The sequence below is a fragment of the Xiphophorus hellerii genome, chromosome 7, assembly GCF_003331165.1.
Source record: "Xiphophorus hellerii strain 12219 chromosome 7, Xiphophorus_hellerii-4.1, whole genome shotgun sequence".
NCBI lineage: Eukaryota > Metazoa > Chordata > Actinopteri > Cyprinodontiformes > Poeciliidae > Xiphophorus > Xiphophorus hellerii.
In genome coordinates this window covers 26,647,545-26,674,174 of record NC_045678.1, presented here as the reverse complement: position 1 = coordinate 26,674,174, position 26,630 = coordinate 26,647,545, and the positions used below count along the sequence as shown (strand labels likewise).

General features: G+C 36.7%; 1 protein-coding gene across 1 annotated transcript; it reads right to left on the bottom strand.

The window, feature by feature from the left end:
• Window positions 1–2,259: 2,259 nt before the first annotated feature.
• LOC116722850 (lactase-phlorizin hydrolase-like) lies at window positions 2,260–11,336 on the bottom strand. The gene is made up of 16 exons (XM_032567192.1): window positions 10,704–11,336; window positions 10,461–10,531; window positions 10,035–10,112; window positions 9,873–9,966; window positions 8,704–8,788; window positions 7,984–8,617; window positions 7,240–7,888; window positions 5,592–7,145; window positions 5,233–5,498; window positions 4,253–4,543; window positions 3,979–4,177; window positions 3,597–3,799; window positions 3,405–3,511; window positions 3,118–3,249; window positions 2,762–2,985; window positions 2,260–2,576 (listed from the first exon to the last, which is right to left on the bottom strand). The coding sequence occupies exons 1-16, from the start codon at window positions 11,320–11,322 to the stop codon at window positions 2,260–2,262; spliced, it is 5,523 nt and encodes a 1,840-aa protein (XP_032423083.1). The 5' UTR covers window positions 11,323–11,336.
• Between the last annotated feature and the right edge of the window lie 15,294 nt (window positions 11,337–26,630).

The following is a 26,630-nucleotide window of genomic DNA, read 5'->3' as shown; positions in this document are numbered from 1 at the left end:
ACTTGATTGGATTTTCTAGTAATTTTCTTAATTTTTTCCCCAGTGTTTTAATTGGGATGTTCCCTCTAAGTTTCTCTTTAGCTATATGACTCGTTTCTAGTAATAGGACTCAGTGGGTATCTTAATAATTATTTTGAAAGGGACATGTCTCCCTCACAATTGAAAATGATTTGTTTGGACCTTGACGATATTTACAATAAAATATTACTTCCTTATTATGAACACTGGAAATGAGGAAAATGGGCTCTTGATAGAATCCTTATACTTGTAAAATTCTTCTCCTGGTTCTTCTAGTTACCAACAATTCCTCACTGCACAGTATGCTATTAATGATAAATACATGATATCATCTTACAGGTGGATACAGTTGCATTGTATGCTAAATGTGGCCCATGATAAAATCACAAGATTTAAAGGTCATAAGGGAGATAATGTAATGCACTAGTGGAGATTGTGCTCTCTATTTTTTTATATCAGAAGGGCCATAAATTACAAACTGAATTAAATTTGCTCAGAGAGAACATCAGTGGGCAGAGGACAGCAATATTTATATCTTCTACTGCATTCAGCTTCTGATTAAAGGTCAGAAATGTAAAACAAACCACAAAAAACTAACAAAGTCTGGGTTTGTGCTACAAGATCTATCTTTAAAATGCTGTCTTATTGTTGTGGAGAGGTTTCTAATGGATCGGGAGATTATATTATCCCTGAATTAAGTAAGCATAGACCCTAGAATTGGTGCCAGGAAAATGCAATTTAATAATCTCTATGATAAACGTAATAAAAAATGTAGGTATATTGCCCACATCAAACAGATCAGTGCCTTATCCTTAAGCCAAGCCAGTTGGAAAGGCTTGGCAGTGAGCACCTGCTTGTTGGCACAAATAAGTGGACTTTCCTCTCAGTATCCCATCCTTGACCCACTGTGGCTCATGAACATGCTCCCCCCTCCTTCTCCAAATCGTTAAGCACTTGACTGAAATTTGCTACAGTTCATATTGTGAAGCCACCAATTCTGGGAGAATATCGTTTGGACAGATGAGACAAAACTGGAATTTATATATATATATTTATATATAAATATATATATTTATATATATATATATTTCTCTCTCTCTCTCCATATATAATTAGAGAGAGCGAGAGCGCGAGAGAGTATTCATTTAGCTTATGAGCTGTTCACAAAGAAAACCGGCACAAGAGTAAATCAAGTATGAAGAGCAGAAGGTGACTTACAGATACAGAGCAGTAAAAAAAAGAAACAAAATGCACAGTCAGAGGTTCTTTCAAACTAAATAAAACAAATATATTTGGAAGAAACAGATAAGTACAAAATCAATTTGGTTCATTTCAATATTTTTATTTATTAGAAGCTTGATAAGCAACACACATCTGATATTGGTTGGTTGTTATGTTGTGCTTTGTCCATTATGTCTAACAAAGATTGACAAAATTGTTCTAAATGTTACAATAAGTTACTATGACAGTAACTAACATTCGTCTTTTTATTTGACAGAAAAATTTTCACACACAAAGAAAGCTTAGAAGCTAACATTTTATTGCTTTTATATTACTTTAACTGTGTCGACACAAAAACATTAACAGTGTAGTAAGTAGAATGAATCTGAAGTTTTACACAGGATTGAAATGGGTTTCACCATTAATTTACTTCAGTTAGCTTAATATTTTTCACACCAAAAATAAGAGGTAGAAAACTTCTCTACTGAAGGTTGAGTTTTTAGCAGAATTTACTCCTTTAAATTTAGACATGGATTTTACATGTTTATATGTCTGCATTAGCTGTTATCACAATTTTCAGTCCAACTCTATATTTTCAGTTTTCTTGGATTTTTTGGAGCACCACTTAAATAAAAAGAAGCCGACAGACAAACAAATTGCTGCGGTCATTACAATCAGCAAAGCAAATGCTGTGTTAAATCCAGTCTCAGCTTCTTTGACGGAGAGCCTCATACCAAGGAAGTTAATTTTGTTGATTACGGTGATCGGTTCTTTAGTTACTACAGAAAAAGATAAATACATATTTTTTTATTAATAATCTTCAACAGACCATTAACAGTGAAATATTTCCAAACTTTGTAACATTGCATTCTGAAACAAATAGAGGCTTTCAGATAATCCAGCTGGTGCTAGTAAATTTGCCCAAACCTATTGTCGGGGTTATTTTGATCATTAAAGTTGATATCAATCACATGTCTAACTTTGCATTTTCGTTTAAAAAAAATTCGCTCTGATCTGAAATCAGATCACCTTACCTTCAGGTTTAGGAGTTGTGGTAGATGTAGTGGTAGATGTAGTGGTAGGGGCAGAGGTAGGGATAACTGTAGGGGTAGGGTTCCAACACTCGTGAGGTCCAGATGCTGGGTCGGGAAACCCGTTGCAGCTGATGATGGAGGAGTAAAAGGACACAGAGGCTTTGGGGGTTCGAGGCAGATCAGGGTCTGAGCGGTTGATATAGAAAAGTCCAAATCTCTCTGTATAGCCAACAGCCCATTCCAGGTTGTCCAGCAGAGACCAAGCAGTGTAGCCAATGACATTCACGTCATCAAGCAAATAAGCTGCAGAAGAAAGAAACAATTTTATAATGCACAAAAACTGGAAATTGATATTTTTTTATGTACGTTTCTTGATTTGAATATTTGATGAAGGCCTTAACAGATTTTATTCAGACCACATATTTGCTTTCTTCTTAGAGATAAGTATTTTAGATGTCCTTAGATAGTCCATGAAGTTGTTTAAATACCTTTCAGGACTTGGTTGATGTACTTTTCATAGAAGTATTTCCTGTGTACATCATTCAGATCAACTGGTCCGTTTTCAGAGACACCGTTCTCAGTGATGATTATCGGAGGATTTCCGAACTCATGCTTAATGAATTTCAGCAATCTTCGTAGGCCAAATGGGGTCATCGTCAGCCAGTGTGAACCTGATTCCAACCAGGTACGATCTCTAAGAAGTTCCACGCCCCTGTAACAGGAATTAGTCCAGGATTTAGCTTTTTAAAAATCCTGGACACTTTTAACAACAATTTTAGAAAATGTTGATAAATGATTATCAAGTCATTATTTAATTGTAAAGCTGGCTTTTAAAATGCACTACCTGTCTGCCTCAAAGTGCTGAATTTCCCCAAAGTCTACAGGGAATGCCAAGACACTGCAGTAATGGTTTAATCCAAAATAATCATATGTGCCATTAATTCTCTTAATTTCCTCAGGAGTAAACTCAGGAAGCCTTAAGGAGAAAAATTCAAGAAGAAGTTGTATGACAGAAAACATCAGTGTATGTAGTCAGTGTAAAACAAACTTAAGAAGAACCTCCATAGAGATTCCTTTGGACAAACTTTATGGTTTGTCCAAAGCATTTAAAAATAGAACCCAAGCTTTTACCTGGATTTTGTCAAACCACCTGCAAGACTTTGCTCCAGAACAGATCTCTTCATTAGTGGACTGTAGTCACCATTAAAAATGGGATGGGCATACCAGCCAAGATAAAACTGTGGATAGGTTTTGACACACAGCAATCGTCAAAAATATCACTCCACAAGGTTTTCTGTTAAACAGTGACAGAACAATATATACCTCAACCACACTCAGTGCAGCATCATAGTCCTCTTGTTTGTAGGGGTTTCTGGGTTCGGCCCAGTCCGCATTTACAGTGATGGAGACCATTCCATTTTGTGAGGCTCGGTATTTGTCATTGTAAACATGCCAGGCCTCTGCATGGGCTTTGATTATGTTGTGACTTACAATGTATGGAAGAGTATCTGGTCGATCACTGAAACCTGAAAAAACACACAAAAAAACTGTGATGTTGATTTTCTTATATAGATGTAATTCAAACATTCTGCCAGTAAATGCAGCATATTTTCTTAGCAGCACTGCATTGACAAAAGTCTGACACCCAATATGCTGAAACTCTCTGAAAATAAAGTGAAATTCTGGTTAAGAATATTATACATACCTGGGGCATGTGTGCCTTGGACATGGCCTAATATTGCTATTATGAAGGGCTCATTGAAAGTGATCCAAAGTTGCACTTTTGGACCAAGATTCTCAAAGAGGATATCTGCATAATCCCTGAACCGTTCAATGATGGTCTCATTTTCCCAACCTCCAACATCCTGTAGAGCTTGTGGGAGATCCCAGTGGTACAAAGTGACCTGATCGAAAAGAAAAACAGTTGGTAAAAGAGGTAAAGCATTTTTCTTAATGAATATTTTAGGAGAGATACTTACTTGAGGCTGAATGTTTGCGGCAATAAGGGAATCCAGAAGTTTCTTGTAGTAATTTAGACCAGCCTGATTGATGTATTCGGTAGTACCATCAGGCAGGATCCTTGGCCAGGACACGGAGAAGCGATAGTGAGACACCTTGACTTTCTTTAGCGCAGCAATGTCGTCTTCCATCTTATTGTAACTGTTACAAGCAATGTCCCCAGTGTCATGCTGAAGTATATTTCCAGGAGTGTGTGTAAACTTGTCCCAGATGCTGAGACCTTTTCCACCTTGTCTCCATGCCCCTTCAATCTGTAAACAGGAAAGTCAGAACTGAAGATGATTTCTTGTTGCAGAATATCTGGAAGGTTTTTTGTGTGGGGTGGCTAAAACCGAAATACAAAGCTTATTATTTTTGTGTTTTAATGCAAACCATTAGCACGAATGGTTTGCATTTGTGTAAAATGAAAACATAAGACAACATAGCAAATTTATGGTTGGTTTCTTTCAACTAAAAGCATGCCAAATATGAAATGTTCTCATTAAAAGAAATTGCTTATTTTAAAAAATTGAAAAATAACCTTTTAGAATGCACCTCTGATGAACAGAACATGAATCAATCGTTGAAATACATTTATTGACCTTTTAACCTCTGGTTTTAATTTACTGATCACCATTGTGATATCACACCTTGGTTGTTAAATGTTCAAGTTCAGTGACTAGGTCGTCTTGCTGGAACATTGGTCAACAACTTTAAAATAAAAACACCACTCAGCTGCCGCTTTTACAAAACAGCTTATTGGAAATCTGTGATTTAAATCTCATCACCACATCTAAAGTAGTGATTTGTTTATTCAGCTACAAAAAAAGAAAGACACTAGTGGTGATGAAGCACCCTGCTGGAACCAATCAGTCTGGGTAGATAATCTGACCTGAACATGATTTGATATAAGTGACAACAGCATTTGGATTACATATATTTGTCATGGAAGATTTTTTACCTGGTATGATGCTGTTGCACTACTCCAAATGAAATCCTTTTTGAATTCTCCATATAACATCTTTTCATCATCTGGTAATGAAAAGCCATTATCCTTCATAATATTGTAGTAGAGATGAGCCGAGAACTTAGGTGTTCTTGGTCGGTGTATGTTATTGAAGTCTATGTAGTGGAGACCAAACCCAAACTGGTACCCATGGAAGAACTGAAAAGAATCCATGAGATATGTTGCATAGCCTTTCACCTTGACTCCATCAAGTTCATAGGCTGTTAAGAGAGAGGTAAAAAAACAAACAGAAATTAGTTGTGAATGATCAACACATTGTAATATACAACTTTTTAAAATATTTATTACTGTACCTTTAAGAGCCTCGTCAATATAAGTTTTGTAAAGAAATACTCTGTCAATATCATCATAAGCATATTCCATAGGAGTAGAAACTGAATTTTCAGTAATGTAAATATCTGGATCACCATATTCTTCCTTGATCCAGCTGAGAAGCCTTCTCATCCCAAATGATACAGCTCTTGTGAATTCAACTGCTGTTGTTGGTTGATCAGTCATCTCCTCTTCTATATAGTCTCTGTCATTTTGATAGGATGGTGGTAAAATTGCACCTGTAACATGGGTTACTGTTTTTGAAGTGTAGTGATTGGCACAGAACATGTCAGCAGTTCCTTTGATCAAGTTCTTTTCCTCCTCTGTGAAAGAAGGGAGTCTTGACTGTGAAAGACCTTGGAGTTCACTTTTGACCAAAACTTGGGCTTTCATGGCCTCTGGATAGTCTCCATTCTTGAAAATTGGGTGGGCAAACCAACCCAGGTTGAACTGCATCGCACGGTCAGCAGCAACAAGATCACGAGGGACATTGATATCTTTAGGTTCAACCCATTCAGCATTAAGGGCAATGGAAACCATACCTCCTTGAGAAGCACGGTATTTGTTATCATATGTGTGGTATGCTGTAGCGTGAGCTTTTATCAAGTTATGTGCAACTTGGTATGGTGCTGTTCCTGGCTCCTCTGTGTTTGGAGGGATTTGTCCAGTTCCATATCCTAGCCATGCAAGTCCTTGAGGGTCATTCATGGTCATCCAGAATTTTACTCTGTCACCAAAAGTGGCAAAGCAGAAGTCACAATAATCATTAAAAATGTTAATCATCTCCACATTTTGCCAGCCACCAATGTCTTGTAGAGCTTGTGGGAGGTCCCAGTGATAGATTGTGACCATTGGAGTGATTTTTCTGGCCAGGAGGCCATTAATAAGTCTGTTGTAATAATCAACACCTTTCTGGTTCAGGGATTCACGTCTACCATTGGGAAAGATTCTGGACCATGACAGAGAAAATCTGTATGATTTCACTTTCAAAGCTTGCAGCATGTAAAGGTCTTCATCGAGTCTATTGTAACTGTCACAGGCAATGTCTGCAGTCACATTATCAGGAATACCACTACCTGGTTTCTGAGTGAATGTATCCCATACACTGGGCCCTTTTCCATCTGCATTCCATCCACCCTCAATCTGATAAGCTGAAGATGAGACGCCCCATAAGAAGTTTTGTGAGAAATTGCCATAGTGATACATTTGCCTGTCAAACTTTTTCTGTGGCGTAAATTTTTCCCAGACTACTTTTGATGCAGATGGGACCTCTGAGGGTGGCAGTGGAGTGGAACGGCGAGGTGGTGATATTTTCACACCTTCAAAATGATCTTGTTTACGTGAAACAAAACCATTTTGCTCAATGATCTGAGCAAAGAAATATGCTGATTGTTTTGGTGTTCTTGGTCTGTTTCCATCTACAAAATCAACCTGGTGAAGTCCAAATCTTTCACTGTACCCTTTGTTTCCCTCAAATCCATCCATAAGCGATTGCACTGTGAATCTCTGCACATCCACATTATCGAGTTCAATGGCTGTAAAAGGAAACAGAAGACAACGTAAAAAAGTTATGGCTGGTTTCTTTCTGCTAAGCAGATGATAAATAATACAGAAATTACAAGCACTAACCTTTTAGGGCTTCACTAATATAACCTCTCATGTACTCTATTCTGCTAACATCATTCAGGGTGTCCCCACTGTCATCTGTTGGCATGCCATTCCCAGTTATGTAAATGGGCAAATTGTTAACTGGTAGATATTTTGTTTTAATGTAGTTCAGAAGTGACCGTAGCCCTGTGGGCATGGAGTAGATCCAGTCTGATGCTGTAGCAGGCCATGAGGGGTCCACTTTTGCCTGGAAGTCTCCAACTCCTTCAGGACCAGGGGTGCACCCACCTACACTGCTGCTAACTAAACGGGAGGTATAATGATTTAAACCAAAAAAGTCAGAAGTTCCCTTGATCCTCGCTTTCTCTTCATCAGTGAAAGTTGGAAGTACTGCTGGCGCAGATGAGGGACACTCTTTTGCTTTGTTTGCAATCTGAGTTTTGAGAACTTCTGGATAATCCCCATCTATGAAGATTGGATGGGCAAACCAGCCTAGCATAAACTCGAGGTAGCGCTCTGCAGCTTCCTTATCTTCAGGTTTTTCAGCATCAGCAGGTTCTGCCCAGTCAGAGTTTAATGCAATGCCCACTTTCCCTCCCTGTGTCTTTCTGTAATTGTCATTGTAGACATGCCAGGCTTCAGCATGGGATTTCACTATATTATGAGTAACCTGTAGAAATAAGAATTAAAAAGTTAAGGGTTATAACCTAAACAAAATTTAGACATGTTTAAAAGGTTTTTACGTGGGGATACCACTATGTTTACCTGATAAGAAGCAGTCACGTAGTCTTTTATTCCCGGAGCATGCACACCTGTGCCATATCCAGCATGGCTCACCACCCAGGGACTACTGAATGTGTTCCAGCTCTTGATCCTGTTTCCATATCTATGGAAGCAGAAGGCTGCATAGTCCATGTAAGCTGCAACAATGGAATGGTTGGTCCATCCACCATCGTCTTGGAGAGCCTGAGGCAAATCCCAATGGTAGAGAGTGGCAACAGGCTGTATGCCAGATTCAATAAGAGCATCGATCAGATTGTCATAGTAGAGAGCTCCTTCTTCTGACAGGCTGTCTTTGTGACCTGAGGGGAATATACGGGCCCAGGAAATGGAGAACTGGTAGGTGTTGACTCCAAGACCTCGCAAGAGGTAGACATCTATATCAACCTTTCTGTAGCTGTCAGCAGCTGTGTCAGCAGTATGATTATTAAAGGCTTGGTTTTCATGACCAAAGCGATCCCAGATGGTCTCGCCTTTTTCACCTGCTGCCCATGCACCTTCAACCTTGAAAGACTCTGTGGATGTTGCCCATTGGAAGCCAGGAGGGAATGCTTTCATGAGGAAAAGATCTTTTTCCTGAGCAATTTCGTCACCATTTCTGCTGAAATGTGCTTTACCACTTTAAAAAATGAGAAGATCAAATATAAATAAGAATGAAAAAGCACTCAATGTATCTGTAATTGTTTTACGTAAACTACTACTTACCTGTCTACGGTATCCTGCATCTCCAACTGCACCAACACATCCTTCATGTCGCATCCAATAATATTCAGATCATCTCTTAGTACGACTGTTTGAGAGAATGACTGTCTTATGACATTGCAATAAATCCAAGAATACTTTTCCTCAATTGTGATATTTGAAGATGAGTTATTCCTGTAACTTTGCACTTTTCACTTTATTCAAGACATTTCATTCACTAGTAATCCTTTACAAATCCTTAATTCTTAAGCCTCATGATGGTACTTTAATTATGTTGTCATTTTTCTTTTATTTCATGTTTGTTTTCCAGTGTCATTACATTATAAAATAACATCTGGAGAGAAATACTGAATAGTAGATACATTTCAAGATAATTCTATTGCCTTTCATATCTGATGGTCTCTTTTCTTAATCAAGTGTGAACGTTGCAACATCAGTGTAGCTGCAGTAAATATGGCCCTGATAAATGTAAATGGTGGTTTGCCATTAAAAAATAAATATGTTGTACATATATTGAGTAATGCTTCATATAAAAAGTTGTTACTTCATTATTAAAAGTAATTGTAGAAAAAATGTTTTCACTGATTTTAATTATGAAATATGATTATTTGTCTCTAAGAAGTAATTCAGTAATATTAGTAAGCTTGTATGTGCTATTTATGATTAATTCAGCAAATGTAATGGTATATATAACATTTATATTGCTATGTCCATTTTTTAAATTAAAATTGCTGCAATCTGTTTACTCACAGTTATGAACATATTTTGCAGTGTCTCTCCATGCACATCTAATGCTACATTTGCCACTACTATTTTTAATTGTACTTGTGATCTTTCTTGATTAGTTGACATATAATAATTATGCTAATGCTAGTAATAATAATAATTGACATTCTTTCAGTTATGGTCAGTGCATCCTGGCATTGTAGTGTTTATGAATTTATAATTTGTACTTCTCTGTTCAGGTCAAGTTCTTTTACTTTTTATATTTGCCTTTACACAATCTTGTTTTTAATCTGTTGGCCTTAATGTGTGATGCTGATACAAAGACCTGTTTATTACGTTAAAGGTAATAATTTACAAACTAAACAAAACATCTCATAATTTTGGGACTGAACTTTTGTTGAGCTTTTTTGTTTATGCCAGCCTGGGTAGTAGTGAACACCACATACCATTCAGCAAGTTTCCAAGAGGCTCTTGTTCATGGTGTGAACAGTCGTGAAGTGTCAGCCTGTATATCAGGATTGGCATGTTTCCAGTGGAAATCTACAAAACAAGAGGCTGCAGTTTAGTTTTCATGTAAAACATAAAACACCTCTATGAATATAGTTTACCTGTAGGTTCTTCAACTCCTGTGCAAAGTTTGCAGAAGAAGTGCAGCTGAAATCCATGTCCACTGACAAGAAATCAACCTGTATTGATCCAGAGATTAATACAGCAATGATAATTAGCATAGGAAGTGAGGAGATGACAGGGTTGCAGTCATAGAACACAGAAGTTATGTTTCTCCTGAATAAGTTGGCAAAATGCATCCAGTTGTTTATTTAGTTTTTTTCTTTTGTTTTTTTTTTTTGCTGTTGCTTGCTTTCAGTTTGGGATTTCAAATAAAGACACAGAGGAATTCACACCTAGGAAGTTTATAAGAAGTGCAGACAGCAAGTAAAGTTAGTCACAGCAAATTATTTCTAATTCATTTCTAACTCATGTTACACTATCAATAATATTAGTTGTTCACTTCTAACTAACATTAGACAACTTACAGTTGTTGAACCTTTAAGTTGGGAAAGTGCAGCTTCATCTGTTCCTTTCAGCGCAATTGACAGACGTCTCCCTGCACAAATGCAAATGCATTGAAGAAATACTTTTAAATAACTTTGACTTTAGTCAGTATTACAATAAGAAGCATGAATAATTTGCAATTCTTTTTCGATCTTTCCTTGCGATAGACATTTGTTAAGTCAATATAACTGTAGTGCATTTCATTTTCGTAAAAAATAACTCACCATTTCCAGGGAAGTTGTGATGGTAAAACTGGTAAATCTTCTTGTTCAGCTGGAGAATGTTTTGCAGACGGTGGTCACCTGCAGCCTGACCCGCATGCAAAACCTCATCCAGGTCACTAAATGTCACCCATGACTGTGCCAGTGGCCCAAACTCCTTCAGAGCGAACTCGGCATACTGCTGAAACATCTCTAGCAGCCACTGACTTTCCCAGCCTCCATACCTGGACCTCAAAGACTCTGGAACATCTGACCCATGAAGGATGACGAGTGGCTGCAGTCCTTCCTCCAGCAGCTGCTTCAGGAGGGTCTGGTAGCATCTAACTACACCTGGTTGGGGTTCGCTTGACAGGCCTGTTGGAAGGAGCTGGACCCACGACAGCGGGACTTTGAAGTGTGTCACCCCTTTGCTCCGGAGGTACTCAAAATACAGTTTGGAGTTGGCTGGTATGGGATGACTGCAGTCAAAGGCAGCATGTTCCCCATTGCTAAAGGTTCTCAGCTCTGGTTGTGCCAGGGGGCCTGCAAGAAGCACAAAGTCATCCTGTCTTTTCAACCCCCTACCTTGACTTCCAAGGATGCACAGAAAATACAAACAGCCCAGCCACAGTAGCTTCTGCATTGTAGCCCGACAAGGATGCACTGAGAGTTTTCTTTTTATTGCTATTTAAAGAAAATTATCTCCCCATTTTATGGCATCTGTTCTTCTAAAGCTCCTTCATGATGGTTGGATGGTTATCCAAGTTATCTAATATTACTGTTTTATTGCACATGTGTGATATCTCAGGAACAATGTACTCACACTTTCAAAAAAAATCCTCCTATCAGTTATAAAACCATGTTTGAAGGTCTTCAAAGGTGAACATGAGTACTTGGTAAAAAAAACATTCAGGAAATAATGCAGCACAGCCCTTAGGAAACGATCAAAGTTATATAGCTATTCCTGCATAAGTTCCACATAAATTATGTATCTTTACAACTCCTGAATTTAATTTATTTCAGACTAAGTTTCAGGTAAACTCTTTACTGTTTCAATGTTTTACGTACGAGGATAGAATTAAAATACAATTCTCCAAAGTATGTAAACACAATATTAGATGAGGTTGTAGATCCCCTTTTACTGCAATAACTTAAAGCAATGGTAAAGTAGAGGGGATAAATCTTTTACAGCAGTAGCCTCCAGTTTGTGGAATGCTTTGGAATGTCTTGATCCTGTTGATTCTTCTAAGTAGTATTTGACGACTCATTTAGTCAGTGTGGCCTTTAGCTAGTTTTTATACTGTATCATGTTATGTGTAATCTGTTTCATCCTTTTATGTTTTTTTCTTCTGCATTTTCAAGTTTGTTTTCATTGTAAAGCACTGTGGTTTCTGACCCATGAAAGGTGTCATATAAATCACGTTTATTCACGTACTTACTAATTAGTTATTTTATTTCAGTCTTGTATCTTTTATCACACTCCAGAAAAAAATAGTCTTGATGTGTTTTGTTTTTAAACATAGGTTTTATTGCAGTACTTTTCTGTAATCAGTGTGGTAAGGTCACATGTTAGTTATGCCGTTTTGCAACCATGTTTTGGTGAAGATTGTTTTCTTTTCTGCTGCCAGTGCTTATTAGCTGTGGGGTGATAGAGGCCGTGTTTTATAAGTTTGATAATAGTTTTCAGAAACATTTACCACAGACTCAAAGTTCATGGCAACTGAGATAAAAGTAATGCAGTCCAGGGAAGACTTTGATATATTGCATCAAATTGGAAAAAATTAATAAACTTAAATTCAATTAATTAAAAGCCTTTCTAAACTAACTATATTTTTCCCCTTTCCCACATTTTAAGGTTTTTGCAAATTTTGAAATGAGCTGCAAACACATGAATGATGCAAACTCCAAAACGGGGAAAAAAAGAAGAATGCTTCAAAGAATGAAATGCTGCAATTATAGAATACGGAAGCAAAACTCTTACAATCAAGAAAAACAAATTACAAAATAAAAATACTGCAAACCATAGCAGCGGCTATCGATCTGTACTGCCAGATCTGTACTGCCAGATCGATAGCCTTCAACTTAAAAGCATCATCATATGAACTTCTTCATGTGGTTTCCATGATGAAGGGGTTGGATAACATTTCTCCGTCGTGCTGCTAGCATGTGCTTGTTCTAAATGAAATCAGCACTTTCTTCTTTGATTTCCAATTTTGACTTTCAAAGATTCACTTCCTGCTAAAGAGCCCCCTGGTGGTTGAAGAAAAATCCACAGAAAAGCCGCACCTGGCTATAAGCCGCATGGGTCAAAGCGTGGGAAAAAAGTAGCGGCTTATAGTCCAAAAATACGGTAATTATCTGTTTCTGCATTCAGTGACTATTTAATAATAGTGAACATCTTTTCACATTGAAAACCGAGAGCGGCGGAGATACCAGCGGCTTATAGACTTGTGCGACTTATATATGTATGTTTCCAGTTTTTTTTTATCAGTATCGATATCAGTATATAGAGCCATCTCTCTTGGCTCTGTGCAGAAAAATCTGATTTGATTGATAAATTAATATTTAAGCACACAACTTATCTTGGAGGTTCTATTTATGTGATGCAGAAAAACTCACAGCAGGCTGTTTGGCCCTGAGTTTTACAAACCTGGTGTAGAGGATTATGCAGTGGGTTAATATTTACTGACTGTAATAAACTCTAACACACGTTTTATGGCTATAAAGACTTTTAATCTTTGGAACAAAATAACTTATCTGTTTTATTAGACACTAAGAATGGGATCTCTTAGTTTACTTAATATTACCATGTTTTACAAATAAGAATAAAGGGTTTTCTGTCTCAACATCAGTAGAAAGACAAATCTAGAAAGTGAGAAAAGACAGACCTTACATAGTGACATCTTAGAGGATTTAATACTTCACATTGTTAGAAATGTAAACAGAAGAAAACATTCTCCCATTACAGTTTAACTACAGAGGAGTGTCAGAAATGAACCCAATCTAGATTGTGATTAGGTTGATTAGGACAGATATAATGTGGAAGATAAGATGGAGAAATACCTTTGAACTATAAGGCCTACAAATTCCTTTTAACACTAAGTATTTATGATTTAAACTGAAACCATGACGATTCAAAACTTATAATGTGTCATGCATCAACCCAAAACAAATACTGGAAAAACAAATATATGCAAATATATGGCTCATCTATGTGCACATCCATAGACTGTTACATGGTGGAAAAAGGTTGTTTTTATTTTAGCATACACTCTTGAATTTACACAATTATAATAACTATGCATAACCAGAAATAAAGTTCACATCTCTCAGTAGGTTTTGATTGACATTTGCTTATTTGCATCCATTAATAAAAAACAACATTTGCAGAGATATTGCAGTTTATCCAAAGGATTTTACTGTGCAAAGTCTGGAACATGGTGCGAACAAACAAAATTCAGCAGTTTCTAGTATTTACCGTGAAACAATAAATATAGTCATTGACAAGCTGAGAAAGCCGAACATCCGCAAGATTGCAAAAATTTAATTTTCTTCCAAAAATGATGAAAATAATGAAAGGAAACTGGCCGAGCGGGGTCCCAGTAGGTCAAGAACAATACTGAACAATTGTAGCAACTAATGTAGTGTAATGTTCATACAGCAGAGTGGATTGATTTCTTAAAAAAAAAAAAAAATCCAGGTTGGTCGTACCAAAACTTTCTATACAGTAAATAGTAAATGCATAACAATTTTTCTTGTTCAGACATCAAATGCTTTGCACTACATTCATTCATTCACCCCTTCATGCACACATTAACGCTCTGCTGGTATAATGACATCAAATGTGAAGTTTTTCATAGCAAAGACAACACTGGTTAAAAAAATGTATTGCTCTATATAATTATTAACTGTTCTAAATACCATAAACAGGCATTTTGCATGACTTTGTAGAGCAATTCCCATCAGATAACAAATTATTTTAATTTTATTAAAAGTAAAATAATTACTTTTATTACAACTGCTCTTCAGTATCTTCTGAAATGCATCATAGATAAATGTTCTTGTGCTTGCCGCAGCAATAAATGTTTTATTGTGCCTTTTAGTTTTGCTGCGTCATATATCTGTTAAATGATTAGTCATCAAATTTTTTGCTGCGTCTTTGTACCACAATAAAAAAAGTTGACACCAACACATGGAACGTGATTATCTGCATGAAGATAATTTTTTTTTTACTGAAGTGTACAGAGGCTCTAAAATTATTAGTTTATATTCATCTATGTACACATGTCATTACTTCAGTTCTATTCTGTTTAAGTGAACATATTAGTTCATCAAACACATTTTAATACTGGATGAAGCTGAGTAACAACAACAAAAAAAAACACTTTTCAAATTATTATTTTAAGAGAAATCCAAAACTAGTTAATCCAATGCGAAAAATCTGTTTCCACATAAATCTAAGTCCTAATGACACAGTCAGCAGTAACGGCTATTATCAAGAGTTTGAGATAATCTGAAACTTTTAATTTTGATTAAATACAGGAAGAAGAAATCTGTAAAGGGGCAAACACTTTTTTTACCCCTCGAGGGGGTCTTTTTGTGGGCTCTAGTGTCCCTTATGTGACAGTAGACTGACAGGAAACAGGGAAGGAGTGGGGGGAAGATATGCGGCAAATGTCGTCGGGTCCGGGAGTCGAACCCGCGACGGCCGCGTCGAGGACTCAAGGCCTCCAAATACGGGTCGCTCCAACCGCTACGCCACCACGGCACGCCCGGGGCAAACACTTTTTCACAGCACAGTAATTATATGCTACTGTGGTCTTGTAAAGCAAAGTAAATCTGACACTTTCTCCACATACTAATACAAATGATAATAGGGATTCTCATTTGACTATGAATAGTAAATAGTAATAGTAATAGTTTACATTATTTACCTGTGTTTGGATTGTATATTTGTTTTCATCTTTTTTTTTATCACAAACCTGCTGCAAATGATCAAATTCAAGAAAATTATAATCCACAAAAAGACATTGTGTTCTCTAAACTCTTTATCTGCAGCCATTTAAAAACCACCTGCTGCTTTCCTAACACAAAACCCAAGTTGAAACCCAATCCGTTGATGCTCCTTGTACCTAACATCAATAGAGCTTTAAAGAACTGGGTTCATGTTAACTTTCTTTAAGGTTTTTAGATCTGCTGAGTACAAAACAGCCTTGTTGGGAGATACACTGTTCAATACTCACACTCACTGAGACACCAAACATCACAGATCAGTAATAGTCAAATCCTTCAGAATTTCCACTTTCATAACGCTGGTGTAATAATCTGACCTTCTAACAACATTATATATAACTTTATTACACTCTTGAAACATGATAGTTGACCAATGTTCCCTGCATAAAAACAGCAATGATCAAAAGAACATGAGTACAATTTAAGAGATATTAAAACGTTTTTATGGTCATATAAAACCGCTCACACTTTAAATGTCAGTGAGAAACAATGTTCTTAAACAAGTTTTAAAAGCAACAAGACGGTGTGTAAAGATGGAGCCGTTTAGAACGGAGGAACTGATAAACCTGCAATAAAAGATTATATCAGCTAATAAAACAAATTAAACTGTCAGCCGGTGGAGCAGGGCCAAAATGCAAGAAATATACTTCTGGTTGCACATTCTGTTTAAAAACTGAACTGCAGCTTTTTGTATCATCAGTAGTCCATCACAGTAACCCAATGTTACGTTTGTTGAAAAATTGTTCTATTTCTCCACACTATTAAGTTTGTCAAAGAAGAGTTTTGACAGCCGAAGAGGTGCAGACGTAAAAGTTAAAGGAGTTTAGGTAGAAAACTTTGAACAAATCTATTGAATCAGGTGTTGATGGAGACATTGTGAATTCCTGGTAGGTTCAAAACAAGAAAACTAGAGAATCTGACTTTGAATCCTAGAAAACTGTAAGAATTACTTATGATGATGCTGTTATCCAAAGTCCAGCAAAAATATTTTTGGCCCCAAAATGCGTCTTATAGCAATTAACTATTTAAAACTGATTATTTTTAAAGCTGACATTATGGTTAAATAAAATTTATTCTGGAGACAATTTGTAAATGAGTCAGATTTAAAAAAGTGCAACTTTTCAGTGTTATTTCTTTGAACGGCCTCTGGAGGGCGCCAGTATATTGTTTTTAGAGGAAACGACACAGTTACTTGCACGGATGTGTTGATATATGACAACTAATTCAGTGCTTCATATAAATTTCAATAAATAATTTTGCACATAATCTTTGCAAATATTCATTGTGCTTTCTCTACTCATGCACCTTCTCTATAATCCTGTTTTTAACCCTCCATTCTTAGAGAAGTAAAGTAAGTAACATGGTCCCCATAAATGAGAGCTGACAGCGCTAACTCACATCTCCCCAGCTTCCACCTGCTGGGCTACCCACTTCATGGTCTGCAGGTTGACCTGCCTTCCCAACAGGACGCAGCATTATCTCACGGTGGGAGTCTGTTCTGCGTGCCCCCTCCTCCCAAGTCGTCAGTGGCTGCGATCAACAAGGGGCCTGTGCAATATCTGAAACTGCAGAGGCTGCTGGAGTGGGGTGTGACTCGAGCTTCGGGGAAGCACATTTGTTCCAGATTCAAGAAAGGTTTTGAGGTCAAACTGAAGAACTTGCATAAAAGTTTGATGAGTTGCACATGTAGCAAGGACGTAGCATAAGAACCAGCCAGACGGATGACATAACTTGTATTCTGTTTATTTACTTAATATTAGGTTTATGTCGAAACATAAAACATTGGGTGTGTATTCCAACTTCAGTTTGAACTCAGCCAAACAAATGCCGGCACACCAAAAGTACAAATTCTTTGTTTCACTCTGCAGTGTCAGTTCTTTGTTACTAAAGGAAGAATGCAATGGTTTTATGGGAGATACGTGTGACCAGGATCAGCAGTCATTCATTAGGAAAGCAGAAAACCTCAAGAAATAAAAAAGTTCTAACATTTAAATATATTTAAATGTTAAATATGTAAAACAGAGTATACTCTGTTTTACATATTTGATCTGTAAATTTAAATTAATACGACATGCAGAAGATGCAGAAATTTGGGGTGAAAATATTTTCCTGTAAAAGAACCATGAGTAAAAGAACCCAGCTTCCAAAACACATAAAGCAGAAACGCTCTAATTTTTTTGTAACATTTTTAATACATTACATTTCTTTAACCTTTGTAGCCTGTTAAAAAGACAAAAAAAAAACATTTGCTGATTACTTAAAGTGTGCACAATAAATTATATTGTTAATCAGCCAAGAGGCTGTTGGTAACTGTGTAGGAGTTGCCATCAGGCAGGAGACAGAGCAAACATGTGGAAGAAAATGTTCCGGACAATTGAGATCAAAGCTGATCTTTGCGTCATACACATAAAATTATCATTTAGGAGAAAACACACCATCTCCATGGTGCAAAACAAAGGTGGTAGCATCAAGCTGTGAGGATGCTGATCTCATCTTATCCTTCTTTTTAAGTCTGTTATAACAATTACAACAAAGGCATGCTCTCTCCATCCCTTGTATGTTACTTCTGGAATTGTAGACCCCCTGTGTTGTTTTAGAGACCATAATGGACTCTGACTCCTTAGAAACTATTCCCTATTCAGGCCTTTTGTCCAAAATGCCTGAAGATGAGTTACTTCTGATCCAAATTTTTTATTCTTCAACTAGGGTTCTTCCAAATAGATCTTGCTTGTTGTTACGCTGCTGAAGTATACACTTGATTTATTAGATACACCTTGGTAGTAGTACTGTCTCTGACTCCTTTTCAACTTCACAGAGGTCTCATTTCTTTGTGGAATAAATTAATCCAGGTGTCTGAAACATTCCTTAAAGATTTTGCTCCAAATCGACATGATGGCATCACATCATTTTGTCAACTCCACAACCACAATAAAAAATTCTCCTGGTAAAGGTTGGAAATCCCAGCAGATCAGTAGTTTCTGTAACACAAACCAGCCCATCTGACACCAGCAAACATGTAACGTTTAAAGTTGCAAGCAGATGTCATCTCAATGGACTTTGCAAGACTGAAGGATCTAGTCTATATGAATTAACATTATTTCAGTTCAATGCAATCAGATGCAACTTAAATCCCTTTTTATACTCATTTTGATGCTCAGTTCGATCTTTATCAACTCATTTTTGCCATTTCTCGAAGCCAGAATGGAACAACCACCACGTTGTTGGGCTTTTTGCCATTTGTTTGAACAACGATTAAACAGCCATACCTAATAAAGTAGCTGCATGGTGAGTGATTTCTCCTAAATTCCTACCAATCTAAGGTCTTGTAACATTTTCCCAGGTGTGCCAAAATGACTGTGCAGTTTCTTTGTTTTCTAGGATTGTGCAACAAATGCATCAAAATCATGATTCTGGGTCCAATTATGGTTCAATGATCCAAATGTCAGCTGAAACTTTTTGCATGTTGACTTCATCACAAGAACCATTAACTTAACAATAACACGCCAGGTCATTTCTTTTTTGCAACCTTTTTTTTTATTGTAAACCGCAGCAGATGGAGTGAAGTTCCTCATTATGTCTATATTAGCCTCATATGTACAAATAAATAAAACAGGGAACACATTTGCTGCTGTGCAGAACCGCATTCTGCACTGATGCAAAATTCAACTTGATGCTCCACTGTGGCTTTAATTAAATTCTTGCTGGGTGAGAGTCTCCCCTTTGAGCCATGAAAGGAGAATGATTGTGATTGCAAACCACAGCGTGCCATCTTTTCTCTCTGCAGCCTCTGCTGAGAAACCTCATGATGGAGCACCTACTCTGTTGAGGAGTTTTTTTTTTAATTCCACACAAAATGTCTGCTGTTCCTGTGTTTATTGGTTTTGTTTGTGATCAGATCAAATTTTCCACTTTTGGATCCAGTTTAGCATAATAATAATGTTTTACAATTAAAAATTGAATCAGGTTACTAGATGTTGTATTTACATCCCAACTCAGGAGAAGGTTCTTTTTTAAAGTAGATGGGATTCTGGAATTCGTTCCAAGTAAAGTAAGAAGGATTATTTTAAATCCAAAAATAGAAATGTGATACTTGAAGAATGTCTCCAGCTGAGCTGTTGGAACCACCACTTTCTGCTTCATAGATCAGAAGATGTGTTGTATTCTAGGGTTGTATGTAATGTTAACAAACTTGATGCAAAGAGAAATACTTTATGGTAGGGCCGCTCAATATATCAAAAATATCTTCGTCTCAATATCAGCTTGTGCAATATTCATATCAGAAAATACTGTTTAGAGTACAATAACTGTTGGCTAATTTACTCCAAGTCTGATGAACTTGTATTTTTCAAGTTAGTGTAATATTTATCCAGTTTTAAGGCAGCAGGTGTTTACATCGGTCACTAATTACCCAAAATGCTGAAGGTCACAGAGTGATGGACGTAGATGAGAAGGAAAGAAGAAAACAAACAAGGAAGAAAACTGATATTATTGTCATCACAATATTTACCAATATTATTGCCAGTGTAAGATTTGATCATGCAGCTCTAGTAATAAAACACATCAGTGTTAGAGCACAATTATCATGGCTTATTGCGTTCATTGTGTTTTCTCATCCATCTGCTTTATAGACAAGCCTTTATCTTGTCGGGTAAAGAGGCTTTTCTTAAGACCTTTTTGTAAACTTTGCAGTCTCTGTCATGGTCGCTCAGGTCAGCCTTGGCAAATATAAATTTCTTTGACATCCCTAAATCTAAGATGTTGACAGAGACCGTATCTGACCTTATAATCATATTTTCTAAAATAAAACCCTCAAATGTGTTTCTTGGATCTTTTGGCTTTAGGCTGATAACCATTTTTTGTATAATTAGGAGTATGATGATAAATACTTATTTTCTGGTGTTTTTGTGTTAGTCATATGTTCCCTTTAATAATTAAATATATGCTGAGAGACTTAGAGTGAACCCTCATATAATTACTGAGAGAAAAAACACTTGTAAAGTCAGTTATATGTTAATATATCTGTGATGAAAATCCACATTTTGAATTCAATGAATTTTGTTTTAAAATATTTCTTTGTCTGGTTTTCTTCTGGTTCATGGCAATTGACAAACTTCTGGTGCCATACCACCCCCTTGAGGCAGCAATGCCACATTACGTCTAGGTGAACCCACAGGCAGTCCAACCACTAAATATGAAAATCACAAAAGTGTTAAAGCTTCAAGTGGTGTTTTGGAAAGCAGTTATTTAAAAATGGCAACATTAAAATTTGTGTTTTTTCACAGACTTGTGATAATTACAGATCTTTTTTTTTCTGGCAGGAGAATCAAAGAAGTCTTCCACACCTGCAACAAACATTCACTTGCCCAGAAAATGCTTTGAGCTATGTACAAACCTAGGTTAATTAGTTTAAAAGGAAAAAAGTCAAAATGTCAACTATTTTTATACCCAAACTGTCCGAAGTTGTCACCTTAATGTAAAAGAAAAGTGGTTACAAGACTGCAATTATAATCACAAAAGTATGTTTGAAGAAGTCAAATTTCAGCTTTCAGGATTGGCAGGATAGAGCTGTCAGGCTCAGTGTTCTGTATTGCAATATTGATACACAAATCACAAAAATGAACGTCTCTAATGTGAATAAAATGACAAACAGCATGTATTGTTCATTTTAAAAGCCAATTTGCTTCTAAATGTAACAGAAAACAAGTAAAGTCTCCAGTAATTAAATGTGTGTGCTGGGGTGAGTATGGCTGTAGTGTATAGGGTTTTATGACTATAAAAGCATTCAAATTCAGTCTACTAATATTACAACGTAATAGTCTTTTATTTTTACATTTATTTCTTTTTATAATTAACTTTTTACTTTATTCTATTATCTTTTGTGTTTTATCTTGTTTTATTTGATGCATATTACACGTTTTATTCTATTTCACCCAATGTATTTTGCTTTGGTTATTGTAAAGGTCTATGTAAATAAATTTATTCTTACTATTATGTAAATACATTTCAAAATCCCTTCAAAGTTAACATTGGATTGAATTTTTGATTCATTTTGATTAATGAAATATGTAATTATTTATAATGTAATCTTTTAAATGACAATAAATTAAGTACTTAAGTACTTATAGCAAATAAATACTTAGGTTATTTGCCATCTTACAGTAACGTCATTAAACAATGGTGATTACAAACTAAAAGGTAATAAGAGCTCACATACTGCATCTCTACAAGTGGATAGGAATGATTGCAAAGTACAAAATCCATTTTTAAATATATTCCTTCAGTTGTTGAAATCTGAGTTTGGCAGAATGCTTCAGGTTATGAGTAGGAATCATCTGCTGTTGCAAACAACTATCATATTGAACGATATTGGCTGGCATCACTGTTTCCTTTCTAAACCTTTTCTTTTCCATGCGGCGTAAGTGGTAGCTCCGCTAACAGGATGTTGTTCGGCTCCAGTTTGAGGCCACTGCTGCGTTAGGAGACACACCTCCAGAGGGAATCCTTGCATCCATGTCTGACATCCCTTTATGCTTTTATTGAGATCATTATCGCAAATATTGCCTCTGACAGAATCAATTTCCTTGTTTTGAGCTCTGCAGCGCCGTATCTGTTAAATGTCGGCTTCTTCCTCTGAGAATCCCGCTTTGCAGGCCTCTGCACAGAATAAAGCAGGAATGGAAATTGGAGCAGGAAATTGAAAAGAGGGTTCCTGTTGTGTTGTGGAGACTGCTGTGCCTACTGCTATTTCCTCTGAACATGCCAGCATGGTGGATTTGCCAGATGTATGAGTTTGTGCCCCATCTAATAACCTTAACGGCCCTTGAGGGGAAAATTCTGGTCAGAGACGTTCTCCTGTATTGTTGCCGTTTCAAAGCTCCATTACATTTTATAGCTGTGGCACTGACGTGGTGTGTAATTTGGCATCTTTGGTCCATCTTGGCTGCTTCTGTGCAGGCTGGTTGGCGGCGGCACTTCAAAGGACATGAAGGAGGATGCACAGAGCAGCTGGCGTGCAGCTTGGTGTTTCCATGTGGCTTACAGGGAGCTCACAAATGTTTACCGAAGGCCACAAATGGTTTAAAGCTTCTGCTGATTATAACACTTCATTTTTAGAAGTGGAAAGATGAACTCGCACAATCTGTTTTTGTTTCGGTTTTTAAGCAAACAGAGGCAGCCACAATGGCTGAGAACAAGAATGAAGTCAGATCGGATGAAGGAGAAGTGTTAAAACTCTCCCTGAAAATGAGGTGTGGATCTACGCACACACCGAAAAGGTCTGAACAACTTTGTCTGAAAGGTCGACTTGTTAGACACTTCTAATTAGGTCTAGCTGTTTGGTGTGCCGCTGGTCTCCAGGAAACAATTTGCAGCAGCTTCACCATGATAGGATGTAGACCTCTATTCTCCCACCAGGCCCACTCACCCTGCTGGGTAAAACATGTGCTTCTGGCTCCTCACGTTGCAAAACAAACCAACAAACAGCAACTTCCAGGCCCACCAGGTACACATCCAATTCATTCCTGCAGAATAAACTTTGGAACATGCAAATGTTTTTCTACTCATAAGATATTGAGATTTGGTAATATAACAACAATAAGCTATTTCTTTCCTTCATGACCAGGCCAGGTAAAATAAAATCATTCCAATCTTTCGCTCCTATTTTATTCTTTATTTATGTGTAAATAAATATATACTAGCACATCTAAAATAAATTGAATGTTGTGTAAAAGTATAATTATTGAGGAGGTGACACTCATATCACCTCCTCAATTATGCAGAATCATCGCGCATAATTTTGCTGATTGTTGCTTACAGATGAAGAAATCCTGATATTCAATGTCAGAAAATTAGAATAGTATGAAAAAGGTAATTAATGGAAACTCATGATGTCACACCCTAATCAGCTAATTAACTCAAAACACCTGCAAAGGTTTTCTGAGCCTTTAAACTGTCTCTCCCTCCGTGTCAGTAGGCTACATAATGACGGGGAAAACGGCTGACTTGACAGTTACAGAGTTCTGTATCTAAGTGTATTAACAGAAAAGCTGAGTGTAAGGAAGAAGTGTGGTAGGAAATGGTGCACCAGCAACACGGAGAAGCTCAGCCCTGTGAAGACTGTCAAGCGAAATTGACTCCAGAAACACAGACTAATTACAAGACCTGGACTGCAAATGTCAAATTCTGTGTCAAGCAACTTCCTTAGCTGGGCTTAGGAGAAAACAAACTTGGATGAATGTAAATTCTGCATTTTATTTGTAAATCAACGTTCCAGCGTCATTAAATTTTGGGTTTCCTTCCACTGTAAATCATTCTTTTAAAATTGCAAAATGTAAAAGCTTAAGATATTTCACTTTATATGTGATGAACATCTACAAAATGCCCTTTTCACTATGACTGGAGAGAAATATTGCACTTTATTTTTTGAGATGTACAAGTACGCATCCAGTGTATGTCAACAGTAGAGACATTATTCTAAGTGAGATATTAGTCTAAAAATATGTTTAACATAAATTGCTCCTATGCATGTATGATAATACAATAATAACACAGAAACACAAAGAAAACATAACTGTAACAAGAACTACTGACGCTTCACAATAATGTATTCTATTTACTCAGAAATTTGATCCAAATTGCATCACTTTAATAAAACAACATTCACCTGATTATTTCTTTTATGTTGTTCGAGGTCCACTCCAGAACAAGTGCAAGCGGAAGTTGAGTTCTCATTTTGCTAACTAAAGCACTTATTTAATCAGCGACAAAGGTGGAACCTGCAGGGAAACTTTGGATGAAATTTAATTTGAGTGGCACTCAGTTTTATAGGTCACATCTCAAACCAAACACCTGATTTACTGTGACGGCTTTTACAATTGAAGCAATAGATTCTAAAATGATAAATACTGTCCAGTATGTTGATACCTAACAAAAACTAAAATTTGCTTAACAAAGGTGTTATTCTATCTATTAGCGCCACTGTTTCCTTGCAAGTCCAGTCTCAGCCTGGGATCCCTCTGCATGGAGTTTGCATATTCTCCCCATATCTGCATTGTGTATCTAAGGGTACTTTGGGTTATTTCCACAGTCCAAAAATATTCATGTTAGCTAAATTGGTTTCTTTAAATTTCCCTTAGATATGGATGTGTTCAGGTCTTTAAGGTATAGATTCTATGGATTTTTAAAAAAGTCTAAAATATATCTCTAAGTGTTACTGAAAATATTTTTGGAATCCCCTTTTAGTCTAATGAGCATCTAATTGGTGTGTAATAACCTTAAATGTTTATGGAGGTTTCTGAATCCAATATCAAAAACCCAATTCCTTCAAATAACATCAATCGAAGCCTGACAGGCTTTCTCTGCTGACCTTCTGATGATGAACAGGTGAACTAAAATATAATCCTTTTTAGTTCTTGGTTTCATACAGTTTTTATTTTATTACTCAAGTCATGCATCAATGAGCTACTCCCTATGAGTAAAACCAGCACAATGCGACTCCTTATTCAGCCAAAGTTATGTAATAGAAGATAATCCACTGTTTCCACAGTAATGCTGCTCAGTCATAGTGTGGAAATTACCTTTTCCACCTGGCTGTCATTCCTCGACTTCCCTGTTGTTGTGTGTTCAAGCATTAGAGCCGAATTCTGTGTAGCATACAGTCGGAGGACTTTGAGCTCACATTTAACTCACTTTCAGGTTTTTAAAGGGGGATTATTATGCAAGTTTGAAGTCTGGAACCCAAAGCTGATTGTTTCAGGTTCCATGAAATATCGGAGGCCCAATTTCAAGGTGCTAAATTGTGGAGTCAAATTTTCTTTAAGTCATATTTGACATATACAGCATTTTAATAACATCTGAAGGGAAAATAGTTACTTGATTGTGCTATAGCATAGAACTATGTGACTGAAAAACATGTAATACTACCCCTATAAGTCTAATAAGTAAGAACCTGACAGTTTACAATTTGTGATTAAAAGAAGGATTTGCTTCATGACTTTGGAAGATAACCGAATCATTTGGATCATTGTTATCTAAATGTAATTAATCACTCTTGTGACACGTGTATGACTTGGACATATGACCTGGCACATTCAAAGCAACCCTTGTTGTCTGGGGACTCTGATGGAATCCCTGAAGTTGGACACATTTGAGCTCCTGCAGCCATGGTTGGCTTGGTTTAACAGGATTGCCAGGCATTTTGTTCCTTGGATACTGATAATCCTCCTTATCCATTCGCTGCACCTGAAGCTTTGGTGGAGGGATCTTCAGTACAGCAAGCTGTTGCTGTCGTCTGTTGGTTACGCCTCCTTTAAGCCTGTTGAGAAGCAAAAGGAAAAGGAAATATTACAAAATTCTACATCCTAAAACACTTTTTCATGTTGTTGCATGCTTCTTTTTTTTTCTTACAACAGATTGGAGAATGGGTCTGCCATGATGAAACTCCATCTACACAAAAGCACTAATCCTATGGTCTGTGTACATATTGATTGTACATCCCTCTACATCCAAAATGGGATGTCAAAGGCAATGCAAAACTTTCAGTAAATCAGCTTTATCATCTTGTTTGACTAACCTTCTGAAATGTTTATGAAGGATTTTTTGAATGCTCTTAACAGGTCTGAGTGGCAGATCTAAAAAGTAATCTTCACTACGCTACAATTGTTACTTTTGTGTTGAATGTCTGTTTTTGTGATATATTTACCACCAATGACAATGATAGTATAAGATAATGTTTCAAAAGAGCAAAAGAAATCGGATGTTTTTTGAACAATAACATTTGTTGTTAATCTGTTGCTAAGAGATGAGTGTGTTTTCTGGTAACCAAATGCCACGAAGTAAACATAAGATTTTTACTTTTGTAAAATTTACCAACTGTAAATTTATTGTGTATAAGCAGTATTTCTAAAGAGCTTATGTTTTATAAACAATAATAGTACTTGT